We start from the raw sequence: 12,500 nt of genomic DNA, 5'->3' as shown, positions 1-12,500 counted from the left end.
TTGAACAAATTGGGCAATGGTATAAATTATATGGTTGGAATATCCACACCTTGGAGCCAGATGATGAATTCTAAATTAGGCAAGGATATAGGGACTTCATTGTGTTTTTGACAAAAACCACTGTAATATTGAAAAAAAAACAAAACTTGAAATAGTCCAGCAGGGGGTGTTATTGTACTTGAGGATCCATTGAAAAATCAACGTAGATTTCTCATGGATTAAAGACTTAAGTCTTCTGTATCAGAACACTTTTTGTTTCAGTATTATGTCTTTTCAAGGACGTCATTATTCACAACATTTAAATTTTCATTAGAGATTCAACATTCCTACTCTGCATTGAGAGATGTAGCTTATGATTAGTCTTAGTGATTAAATATCTTTTGTATAATTGATTATGATAAAGCATTTTTTGATCACTCAATTTTAGAAACATGGGAAAGTCATATTACATAAAGAAAGTTGCTGGAATGTATGGTATGTAAAGTTTGAAGAGTAAATGGAGAATTCAAAGACTGGGATGTTGGAACATGAGATGGAAAGGGGAGAGGAAAAGTTTTTCTGAAAAATAATAGATATGGAAGTAGCATGAAAAAAGGATTTTGATGAAGGAAAAATCTATTTCTGGGGTGTTGTTTGTCGTTCGCCCTGTGAAATAATCCTTAAGTTCATTATTTCTAGGTAAATAACCTAATAAATACCAGAGAAAAAATAAGATCAAGATGTCAGTATAACTGACTCGCTCACTCTATAAAAGAAGTGTCGGAATGGTAACAGGGGCGAGTGAGACCACTACCACAAACCACTTGCCATTTAGACATCAAAATCCCCCACCTGAGAGAGCTGATCCCAAAGGGTGATGCGCCTGCTACTACTACTAATACCGGCGCCAAGCGGAGTGCAGCGCCTCTAGTGGCCACTTTTTATAAAGATGTCCATCTTGGCCTGCAGGGGGGTAAGGGAAAAAAAAAAAAAGGAAGAAAAAAAAAAAAAAAAAGAGAAAAAAAAAAAGGTGGGTTTCACAGGGCGACACGAACCAATCACCCAGAAATAGATTTTTCCTTCGTCAAAATCCTTTTTCTGGGCTCAGTTCGTGTCGGCCTGTGAAATAGTACCAGAGAAACAGCCAAGATGACAATGGAGGGTCTAAATGAAACAATAAAATAAAATTAGACTATAATATAAGTGAATCAAAAGTCAAGTTACAAGATTTATAATATAAAGGTACTTAAAACTAGCTTAAAATAATCAATGAAAAGCACAGTTTAGTACAATGGTAACTAAAATAAGTATTTAAGGAGATTCACTAAAACTAATTTAATATTTACAAAATATACAAAAGCCATTGTGTTCTACCCCACCTAGCTCTAAGGCTTTGGTTAAGCCTTGAAGCCTCGTGGTGCACCTCATTCACAGAAGATTCTGGGAACAGGTCCACACCCCACATGTTGGAAGCAAGAAGCCTATTCGGTTCGTGTCGAATGATGGCTTCTTGCAACACATGCTTACGACAGTTTCTCCTAGCCGTGAAGAAGTCGAAAGCGTCTGCCTGGACCGACTGAAGTTGAGACTTAGCGAGGATCTTGAACAAAGGCTCCGTCGCGTATGAGAGAGCAGCCATCTCCGTAATGACTAGGGAGTTAAGTGATCTCCCTAGCCTAGTCCGTGCATCAAATTCTGCCTGAATAAGACTATCAGGCAGTCTAGGAAGCTTTTCACCGAACTGATCCATGGCACAGTCCGGTTTTAGCTTTCCCACTGTAAAAGTGGCCGGCAGGTTCTCCCATAGTTCCCCAAACGCAGGGAAGAGAGGAGATGTTGGCTCTGCTTTCTTCTTAGCTGTGGAATGGGTTCATCCTTCAGCACAGCATGAAAGAGTCGTCTCCACCATCTTTGTCGTAAAGGGGAGTGAAGCCTCCTCCTGTGCTGGGCAAAGATGGTGAAAGGGACTCTTGAAGGCCTGGAGTTTGGTATTTGAACAATCCCAATCCTCCAGACAGTGAACCCACTCTCTTTGGGCGTGATCCCTGGTGTACAAAACAGTCTCTCTAGGGATCTTGTCTTCCCTATTGAGCGCTGTTTGTGTTAGCCTGGCATATCCTATGAAAGGCTGAGTCAATCCGGCGGGGTAGAACTCGAAGTCCTCAATCCTTCTTGTTCCACACTCCGGAATCGAGATCATACCATCCTTGAAGGGAGCATAGGCTGCTACCCTCCAAGGATTGTTCATAGAAAAGGCCGGAAGAGATTCATAAGGTGGTAACTGGACCAGACCAGTACCCCCTACCAGGAAGTTAGCCTGAGGAGCCTGGTTCAGGCCAGCAAAGCGATTATCGTGTTCCAGAACACGATTAGAGAGATCCTGAATCGATTGGCCAGACTGGTTGATGCTGCTGGAGAGTTGAGCAAACATTTGCTCAAATCTCGTCCCAAGCGATCCAACCATCTCTCCTACCTTGTTTGTAAGACTCCTGCCGAAGAAAGGTGGCGGGATCGAAGGCACTAGGTGCCGCGATCCCGGCAGGAGTCACCGGAGCGGATCCGGTAGGCTACCCCCCCCCCCCGGAGCGGATCGGTGTACCGGAGACGGTACTGGCTCGGTCGGAGCTCGGACCTTCTCCTTAGAAGCCTTGCTTCTTGACCCTCTTGAATGTGAAGAGTCGGACTTCGCCTTCACTGCTCCGGAGTAGGATGCCGAAGACTTATGTGAGGAAGAAGACGACGACTTTTTGGGTGTCGTCTTCTGGAGGGTCTTTTGCTCTCTATGTCCCTTCACTTTCGGGGGCACAGAAGCAGCAGGCGAAGGAGTAGGGATTTCAGATCCCGTGAAGCCTTGGAAGGAAGAAGAGGAAGGAACAGGAGAAGAAGATCCAGGTGCGCCCAAAGGAAACCCTTGGGCGCCCGAAGTACCTACCTCGACCAACAAATCCTCAACACCTACCGCCATTGGCTCTATATTGATGTCCAAGGTGGCGACGTCCGGCACTGTTTCCTGAGTCGATACACTCCCAAAGGCCTGCTGTACCTCACGCTGAATAGAGGCTATGGCTGGGGCTGCCGTGGCGGGGTCCACATACCCTGTCGCTTTCCCTCCTGGGAAGATCTGGACAGCCAACTTCTTATCGAGGATGTGTGGCTGTCCCTTGGCGGCGTTCTTGCCAAAGCCGCCTACCCAAGCCTTCAGGGTTGCTAGGGCGACTTCCTTGACGGCGGCAGCCTGAAAGAGAGGACCGATGAAGCCTCTAACGGCGGAGTTATAGCTTACAATTAAGACTTAGAACTAAGACATTAGAGATATTTGATGGTAAGAAAAATTATCCAGCAACCTACTTACCCCATCCAAAAGCTGACTCATGAGGTCATAGCATATAGTATATGCCTCGCGGTGCCAGACGATCAGTTCGCCGTGGGTAGTAGCGCACGGGGCGTGGCTCTACACTCCTCGTGGCCACAGGGGTCATGGAGGACTGCATTGCAGCCTGGTTCCTGGCAATTGGTAGCCTGTAAGTGGAAGGATACATGAGTATCGAGAATACACACTTACAGCCTAACATGAACTCCGTTGCATGCCGGAGTATGCAAGTTAAATTAAAACTAGTCCTCTACCGTAATACGCGTGGTTTGTAGGGCGGTCTGGTTGAGGTCTCCGGCGTACACCGGGGACGGAGAAGGAGAGCAACCAGGAGTGGTGAGAAAGCTCAGAGAAGGAAAAAACCACGACGGAGAACGGCGGAGGCAGTTAATGATAAGGTAACAACAATAATAATATATAAAAAGGGGGCATGTATACTACAACAGAGAGTAAGACATGCCTTCCTTCCGACTACTAGAGGAGTGCCCGGGTAAGTAAGCAAGCTCCCCTCCGATAGCAGAAAGAAGGTAGTAGTAGGCAAGCTTTTGAGACCACTAGTAGACCCCTACCCCGGCGGCTGGCGGAGCCAGTAACATTCCGACAACCGAAGGGGCCCCCGGCTAGTGAGCAGCGGCTCCGTCCGTCGTGGGAGAAACGGGGTGTGGGGAGAGCGAACGAGAACACCGGAAAGGGCCGAGGTGACCGGGGGGAGGGGTGGCCAACCCCAACCCCCTTACACATTGGATACCCCAGTACCCGAGACAATAACTGGTCACACAGACTCCCAGCTGACCAGGACTTCCTAGAGCCCCCCTCAGAGAGAGAGGGAGGGAGGCTACAATGTTTGTCATGACAACCGAGGAGAGCCCGGCCAGACACCCCCCTTACCCCGCGGAAGGGAGGGAAGGGAGTGGGGTAAGGCGCCCAGAGGGACACGTGATCGAGGGTGGACCAAGGTGCGGTAGCAACACAACCACTAGGCAGAGACCACGTGAACCCAACTGTACCAATAGTGGATGAACACAAGGAAGAATCCTAGGTACTGGGCGCCTAAAGCTAGCCTAACACAATAAAATAACACTTGAATAATGTAATACTAAATAAATAAATACATCGTAAAAGAATGGAAGGAACACACGAGTGAGAGAGACAGGACTCCAGGAGAAGGCGAACCGATCCGAAGACCAGTCGACTACTCGGAGCCAGCCGTAGCCGATGAAGAGCAAAAGCTGGGATGCTGGACTAGGGGAAGCACAGTATAGCCCTAAATACCAAAACCAAAGAGATAACTGGGTGTAACAAAGGTATGGGCTGTGAATTCCTAAATTCTAAAATACGATGTAATTGAGAAGATGAACGCAAAATAAGAGCCCATGAAAGGAAGAAAGACGTCCCAGTATGGAAGACTGGGAAATCTTAACAACACGAGGCGGGCTCATGGCCGCCACGAGTCAACCGGGTGACCGTATATAACCTAAAAAACGGAAAATACTGGCCCTGGAAGACAAAAATACAAAAACTTAACCTTTCGGGCACTTAACTTAGCCGTGGCGATAGCAGCGCGTTCCATCTTGGAGAAAATCCCAAAAAAAGCGATCACAACACAAGTGAGAAAAAACGCGTGTGTTTGCGAAGAGCTAAGATAAAAGGATGGCCACTAGAGGCGCTGCACTCCGCTTGGCGTCGGTGTTAGTAGTAGTAGTGGGCGCATCACCCTTTGGGATCAGCTCTCTCAGGTGGGGGATTTTGATGTGGGAAGTTCTAAATGGCAAGTGGTTCGTGGTAGTGGTCTCACTCGCCCCTGTTACCATACCGACACTTCTTTTATAGAGTGAGCGAGTCAGTTATACTGACATCTTCTTGATTTTATTTTTTCTCTGGTATTTATTAGGTTATTTACCTAGAAATAATGAACTTAAGGATTATTTCACAGGCAGACACGAACTGAGCCCAGAAAAGACCATATGGAAGGCATTTAAAATCATAGAGAGACTGAAGACTAGATGGAAATTAAAGCATAAAGTGCAGAAGACAGAAGGCATTGGAGATAACTTGTTTAACTGGGTAAAAGTGAAATTTGCTGTAAAAGTTTAATGATGATAAAGTTCAAATATCTTATAGGATTTTCTATTTAAATCTTTGCAGTCATTCCTTAAAAAGTAGAGTAAATATAATAGCATTTGCATTGTATATGCAGTTCATCATATGTTTTATTAATTAGAAGTTTTTTACTTCCTTATGTAGGGTGCATACTGGTCAGAAACCTTACGCCTGTCCTCAGTGCCCAAAAACCTTCCGTACAGCATCCCACCGGAAGGCGCATATGCTCACTCACATGAATTCTCCTCATCGCCAGGCTCAGCTCAGAAGATCAATACCTTTACCTGACATTCCATTGCAAGAACCAATTTTAATTACAAATCAAGGTGAGTCACAACATACTCATTGAATGTACTGAATGTTATATCTACTTGTAAGTTATGTTTGTAGGTTTGCAATTTTGTTTGCAATAGCAAAATGAATATCAAAGTTTGGTGTACAAGCAAAGTTACTAATCTGTTATATTGATACCATTCCTTCCTCCTGTATTGGATGGCTGTAGACTCAGAGTTGAAATACCAGTTACAGTGGTACCTCGAGATATGAAAGGCTCAACTTACGAAAAACTCGAGATACGAAAGCCAATGCGAAAAATTTAACGGCTCTACATACGAAAAATTTTCAAGATACGAAAGGTTTCTGAAAGTCCGAGATTCACCCGGATAACAATTTTGAAACTCGCGCCGTGTGCCGCCATCTTAGTACTAGTAGACTCACCACCATCCTCCTGCTCTCCCATTAGTTCCTGATGCTAGTCACCACCATGAGATCCTTCTCTCCTATTGGACAGCATCCCTCCCATCATACATCTTATATGTACGTGGTGGCGTACCTATCTCGGCCTCTTTGTACCAACATCTTTATCATACGCACGCGGCATTCGTCGGTCTCCAAACGATTTCGTTTAGTAACGTAAATTTCGTTAGTGATTTCGTTGTGCTACTTTATCGTGTTGTGTGAGAACCTAATTAGTATAAGTACTACATAACTTAATTACGTACAGTATAAGTCATGGTCCCAAGAAAGTTTGCTGAAGTTCACAGAAAGAAGAGAATGCTTTCTATGGAGACAAAAATGGAGATAATAAAAAAGTATGAAGCTGGCTTGCGGGTGAGTGTGATCGCTAAGGAATACGGCGGAAATCCGTCGACGATAGGCACCATCCTTAAGCAGAAGGAAGCCATCAAAGCAGCTACACCTTCCAAGGGCGTGACTATTTTGTCCAACAAGAGGAGCCATGTGCATAGTGAAATGGAAAGGCTGCTTCTTGTATGGATTGAGGACAAAGAAATCGATGGCGATACGATAACCGAGACGGCAATCTGCCAGAAGGCCAGCGCTATTTTCGGCGATTTGATTGCCCAAGCCGAAGATGACGGCGGAGAGGGGACATCAGTGGCAACCCCAGAGTTCAAGGCTTCTCATGGGTGGGTTGAAAAATTCCGTAAACGGACTCGCATCCATTCGGTGGTGAAGAAATTGAAATTACGTAAAGTATAAAAAAGTAAAAAGAAATGTAAAAATCAAAAAAAGACTAAATAAATTTTATTTTAAGTTTTTTGTAAAGTTAAGTGTTACAGTTTTGTTAATGTGTTTTGTAAAGTTTAGTTTGTTTTTCTGACATTTTTTTATGTGTTTCGTAAAGTTAAGTGTACGTATCTGCCGTCTGTCCTCCTCCTCTGTCGCCACTTTCGGAGATAGCCTCACTCGAAAGGTAAGCTTCCACATTGTACGCACAGTATTTCTTGTATATCATGTACACTAATGCACTTTATTTACAGGTTATTTTGCATTTTATTATTAATTTAGGTATTGAATGGTCCAAATTGTTGTAGTATTTCATTGTTTATAGGTCAATTTAGCTTTATTATGAAATTTACTGGGGTGATTTTGGAGGGCTTGGAACTGATTAGCCATTTTACATGTAAAATGTGGTCCAAGATACGAAAAACTCATGATACGAAGGGCGCCTCGGAACGGATTAATTTCGTATCTCGAGGTACTACTGTATAAGAAGCAAAAATGACAAATTTTTAAATAAATTTTGTATTCTTAGCTAACAAACCTTCGGTCTTAACAATAGGATATTTTCCAAACACCAGCTGGTAACCGGTTAAAAACAATCAAAGATTGTAAGCAAGGAATGTGAGAGTGAGTTCTGGCAACTCCTGCACGTACAAGGGGATAGCTGGTCAGAGACCGCTCACTACCTCGTAATGGCTCCAGTCTTTTCTTGACCACCTCGGAGAATAAGAAGCCATTGCTTTGCTCTCCTTCCAAGCCAGCTGATTTGTGTCTGTTTTTCTTTTCTTTAGAGAGTACTTGTGTGTGCATTTCTTGATGTGGCATCTCCTACTCCAGCTAGTAAGAGATTGCGTAGAAATATGGTTGAAGGAATTCATGGTTGGGTCATCAGTTTCACCGATTAAGATACTTTTTTATGTACTAAGTTAAGTATATCTTAGTTTAACCAGACCACTGAGCTGGATAACACATCTCCTAGGGCTGGCCCGAAGGATTAGAAAATTTTATGTGGCTAGGAGCCAGTTGGTTACCTAGCAATGGGACCTGCAGCTTATTGTGGGATCCAAACCACATTATATCGAGAAATTAATTTCTAACATTGGCAGAGCGGGGAATCAAACTTCGGACTACTGAATCGGTAGGTGAGCATGTTAACCACTTGTCCAATGAGGAACATGGTATATATATATATATAATATATATATATATATATATATATATATATATATATATATATATATATATATATATATATATATATATATATATATATATATATACAGGCAGTCCCCGGGTTACAACGGGGGTTCCGTTCTTGAAACGCGTCGTAAGCCGAAAATTGTAGTAAGCCGGAACATCGTCAAATATCCTAAGAAAACCTTACTTTTAATGCTTTGGGTGCATTAAAAACTATGTAAACTGCATTCTTATAACATTTTTTATCAAAAAAACCTTGAAATATTGATTATTTTGTATTTTTGGTGTCATATTTCTTCTGCCAGATGAGCATTGTAGGGGCCGTAACTGGAACATATGTTGTAACCCTGGAAATAATTTTTGATGAATATCATTGAAAAGCGCCTTAACCTCGGAATGTCGTAAGCTGAACCCGTCATAACCCGGGGACTGCCTGTATATATATACATGTACTAACTTATGGAGTTTGATGTCTTTCGGGTAAGGGTTTCTGTGTTGTGTCATTTGTTATGTATGCAGCAATGTTGCAATCCAGAATTATCCATTGTCAAGGGGTAATAAAACAATGTTAAACTTCAGTTTTACAGCTTTTCTTGAGAAGTGCATGTAGTCACAATGTGCCTCTTCATTTGATTAATTCTTGCACGTAGTATATGTAATTTTCCTTTTCTTTTAATTTTTAAATTTATCCATATCAGTTCCACAACAAAACCATTGTTTACAACTAGCCCACATTTTTGGTGTTTGAATGTCTGAATTCATCAGTTTCTCACAAAGGAAAGTGGTCATCATACTTTGCATTTTTGAGAGTATTCCAGTGTCTCAGCCAGTGGACAGACTTCTTTTTTTGTGAACCTTCCTAGTGCCTAGTGATTGAGTGCTAAGGCACTAATAGTATGTGACTCCTGAGGGATGAGGTAGTGCGTATGTGAATCAGCGTATTCTCTCTTACAAGCCATATCTTTGAACATTCTTGTCAAAGTACAAACTGACCCCAAATGAGTACAAGTAATGCAGAGCCTTTTTTCTGATTCTGTTGATTACGTTATCCATAACAAATGCTGCCAATTGACAGTTTTTTGCTTCTGTATGGGGGAAAATGATTTTTTCAGAATTAGTCTCAAGTGATTCTGGCCTTAGATGTGGAGCAGGGATAGAGGGCACTGCCCCACTCTCTGGGGCAGTGCCAGTGAAGCAGCGCCATCCTGCTCGCAGGGCAATGCCAGTGGAGCAGCACCACCCTGCCCTCTGGGACAGTTACAGGAGGGGACACTGGTGCCCTTTTTCTGTATGTTGGTACTCTGCAAAAGTGCTCAGCCCTACCTGCAGGTTTTACCCCCCTCCTAAGCAGTGAGTCTCCATATATGAAAGGTGTAGTGTTTGTATCGCTGTAGGAACAAATGCCAAGTTGAGAGAGAGAGAGAGAGAGAGAGAGAGAGAGAGAGAGAGAGAGAGAGAGAGAGAGAGACTTATGTAAGCCTAAGGAAAGAAATGGATTTTACAGCTTTACGCTGATAGTAAACTGATTTTCTCCCCTCCTTATATAGGGACCTCCTTATAGTGAACCCTCCCAGTGGCTACAACTCCCCAAACCAATTTTTTCACCTCTTTATAATGCTAGTGAGTTATGGCACTTATGGTATCTTAATTTGGCTTAGGGTGCTATTGAGGTTATTTTGTTTTGGATCTCTCACCTTTAAATTACTGCTGTACTCTTAAAGTCTTATTACTTATAATTAGAAAGTTTTTCATATAAATGTGATAGGTTCTTATTTGCGAAATAGAAATTTTTTTAATTTTGAAGGGTTTATTGTATTGTGTATGTGATATCTATGTACACTTATTCCTTTTGCTTTGTTTTTGACTGGAATGGCTTCAGTTTTACTTGTTAATAACAAAGAAAATTGACAGTGGTGCATTAGAGTAATATGTCCAAACACAATATATATATAGCATATATCTTGTACAATATCTCAGGTCCAGTGAAGCAGATATCGCGACACAGTCAAATATATCCAAATGAAATGGGTGAAATTCCTGCTGGGAGGCCCCACAAATGTCGTTTTTGTCCAGCTGCTTTTAAGAAGTCCTCACATCTTAAACAGCATGAAAGGACACATACTGGAGAAAGACCATATAAATGTGAGAGATGTAACAAGTAAGTGAAAATTTCAATTTCTTTCATTTGTCACGATTTCATGTGGAGAATCCTGGTTTTACAAATGTCATTTATGATATTTTCTAACTGGTAGTTTATTTTTTATGACTATTATGAAATGCAAAATATGCTAAGAAATGGCTCAGGGCTTTGAGAATTAAAGCATTTAATCACATGATAACATTAAAAATTTACTGGTATTTATTGTGTTGCATGTCAGTTATCTTGTTTTTATATCAAATAAAAGTCCATATAACATCCAACATAATTGGTGTTTAAGTTGTAAAAGTACATATCAGAAATGAGTAGAAACAATACAGGTAAAAGAAAATATCTTTAGTTGAATGATAAGACTAATCTGAATCAAAACAGTGGCCCTCATGTAATAATTAGTATTAATTAGTTTAAACTGACCACAAACAAGAAAGGTATAATGCTTATTTAATATATGTATTAAAATTACTGCATGCTCAATATTCAATGTGAATTAGTTAGAAAGAATTATATAAAAACATCATGTTAGTTATTAGTATATTCATGATTATCCTGGGTTGTACCATCTCTTTAGAGTCCATATATCATCCTTTTGCAAATACGTACTAGTATTTGTTGTTAAGGCTTTATTTGGTTCTAAGTGATCACTATTCAGGTGTTTAAGTTGTTAGATTGGTTTTCTCTATTGATTGTATGATTTTTCTTTTCAGACATTTCATGTCTCACAGTGTCCTCAAGACTCACCTAAAAACACACAGTGGACAAAAGGGTTATCGTTGTACAAAGTGCAACAACCATTTTGCAACAAGTGGTAGTCTCAAGAGACATTCTACAACCCACACAGTGGTATGTCATAGTGATAGTCTTTGAATAGAATCTAGTAAATGAATCATTAATTATTTATTACATAACTCATCAAATGTTAAATCAGCCTTTCAGTTAGATCTTATGGCCATCTGTTAGAGAACAGTTGCTTGTGGTGGCAAAGTTGATTTTGGCTAGACTTAAAAACCCATGAGTGCATTTTTGAAATCCACAACTAGTAGCACTATATCTTCTGCCTCGTTTTTTTTCCTTTAGTTTTTAAGTCAAACAAGGCCAAGTACTACCAGACGGGGAACTTCCCAAGTTATCTTTGCCTGCCTATGTCTACTCATTTTATCAGATTGATAGATTTTACCAGGAGGAGGTCTATTCAGTTGGTCAAATCTGGGTGGTTTACAAGTGAAATGGACCATTTCATTAACCTGTATCATTCTTTCAAAATTTAGTCTTCTTTAGACAGGTCTTTAGGTGTGGTAGTATATATTAGGGAAATAGCATCACATTTACTACTGGGATTTGAGCATTATGACAAAATCACTTGGTTTTTTAAAGTGGACTGATAAGGTTTATAATTAGAGTGTTGTAGGGGCTATTGATATTTACATAATTGGGGCAGAATAATGGGGACAGATTTATAGGTTGTTCAATAAAACTACTTGTTCACGTGCAGAACAAACCTTCGGTCTTAACAATAGGATAATCTGCTAGTGCCAGCTGGAAACTATTTAAAAACAATAAAAAATTGTAATGCAAGGAACTTGTGGCACCTGGCAACAATGAGTATAAGAGGTAAAGACTGGTCACCGACGTTTGCATCCTGTGATGCACTTAATCTTTCTTCCATCCTAGGATATGACAGAGGTGGCTAGAGGTGGGCAATTAATGTTAAGACCTCAGGTTTGTTAGCTATGAGAAATACAAATTGATTAGAAAATGTGTCATTTTTTCATACGCGGAACAAACCTTCAGTCTTAACAATAGGATTGGCTTATATTTGGAGGGATGAACAAGTATCCTGAGCTGACTGGGGGTTCAGCCCATCTGACCACCCTTCCTAGGAGTTAAAGTTTAGAAAAGGGGTCAGAGACCATGAAAGAATAGATATGCGAGTATATCTAAAAACTCTGCCCTCTGCAATTAACCCTTAAACGTCGAGCCAGTATTTCCGAAAGTGTCTCCTGGTGTTCGCGAGTGAGCGCCAAAGCGGAAAAAAAAGTAAAAATCACAGCGTGCTTAATTTTCAAGATTTAGAGTTCATTTTGGCTCCTTTTTTTTGTCATTGCCTGAAGTTTAGTATGCAACCGTCAGAAATGAAAAAAAATTTCATGATCATATATAAATATTGGAATATAT

At 41.2% G+C, this 12,500-nt stretch overlaps 1 protein-coding gene across 1 annotated transcript in view; it reads left to right on the top strand.

Annotated features, from left to right (window-relative positions):
- LOC135224859 (uncharacterized) overlaps positions 1–12,500 on the top strand; it is a 201,307-nt gene that overhangs the window by 48,137 nt on the left and 140,670 nt on the right. Inside the window, 3 exon segments of the mRNA XM_064264184.1 lie at positions 5,594–5,775; positions 10,148–10,328; positions 11,033–11,168. Coding sequence (XP_064120254.1) covers positions 5,594–5,775; positions 10,148–10,328; positions 11,033–11,168 — 499 coding nt within the window.

The sequence above is a fragment of the Macrobrachium nipponense genome, chromosome 12, assembly GCF_015104395.2.
Source record: "Macrobrachium nipponense isolate FS-2020 chromosome 12, ASM1510439v2, whole genome shotgun sequence".
Classification (NCBI taxonomy): Eukaryota; Metazoa; Arthropoda; class Malacostraca; order Decapoda; family Palaemonidae; genus Macrobrachium; species Macrobrachium nipponense.
This window is presented reverse-complemented; position numbering and strand designations above follow the sequence as displayed.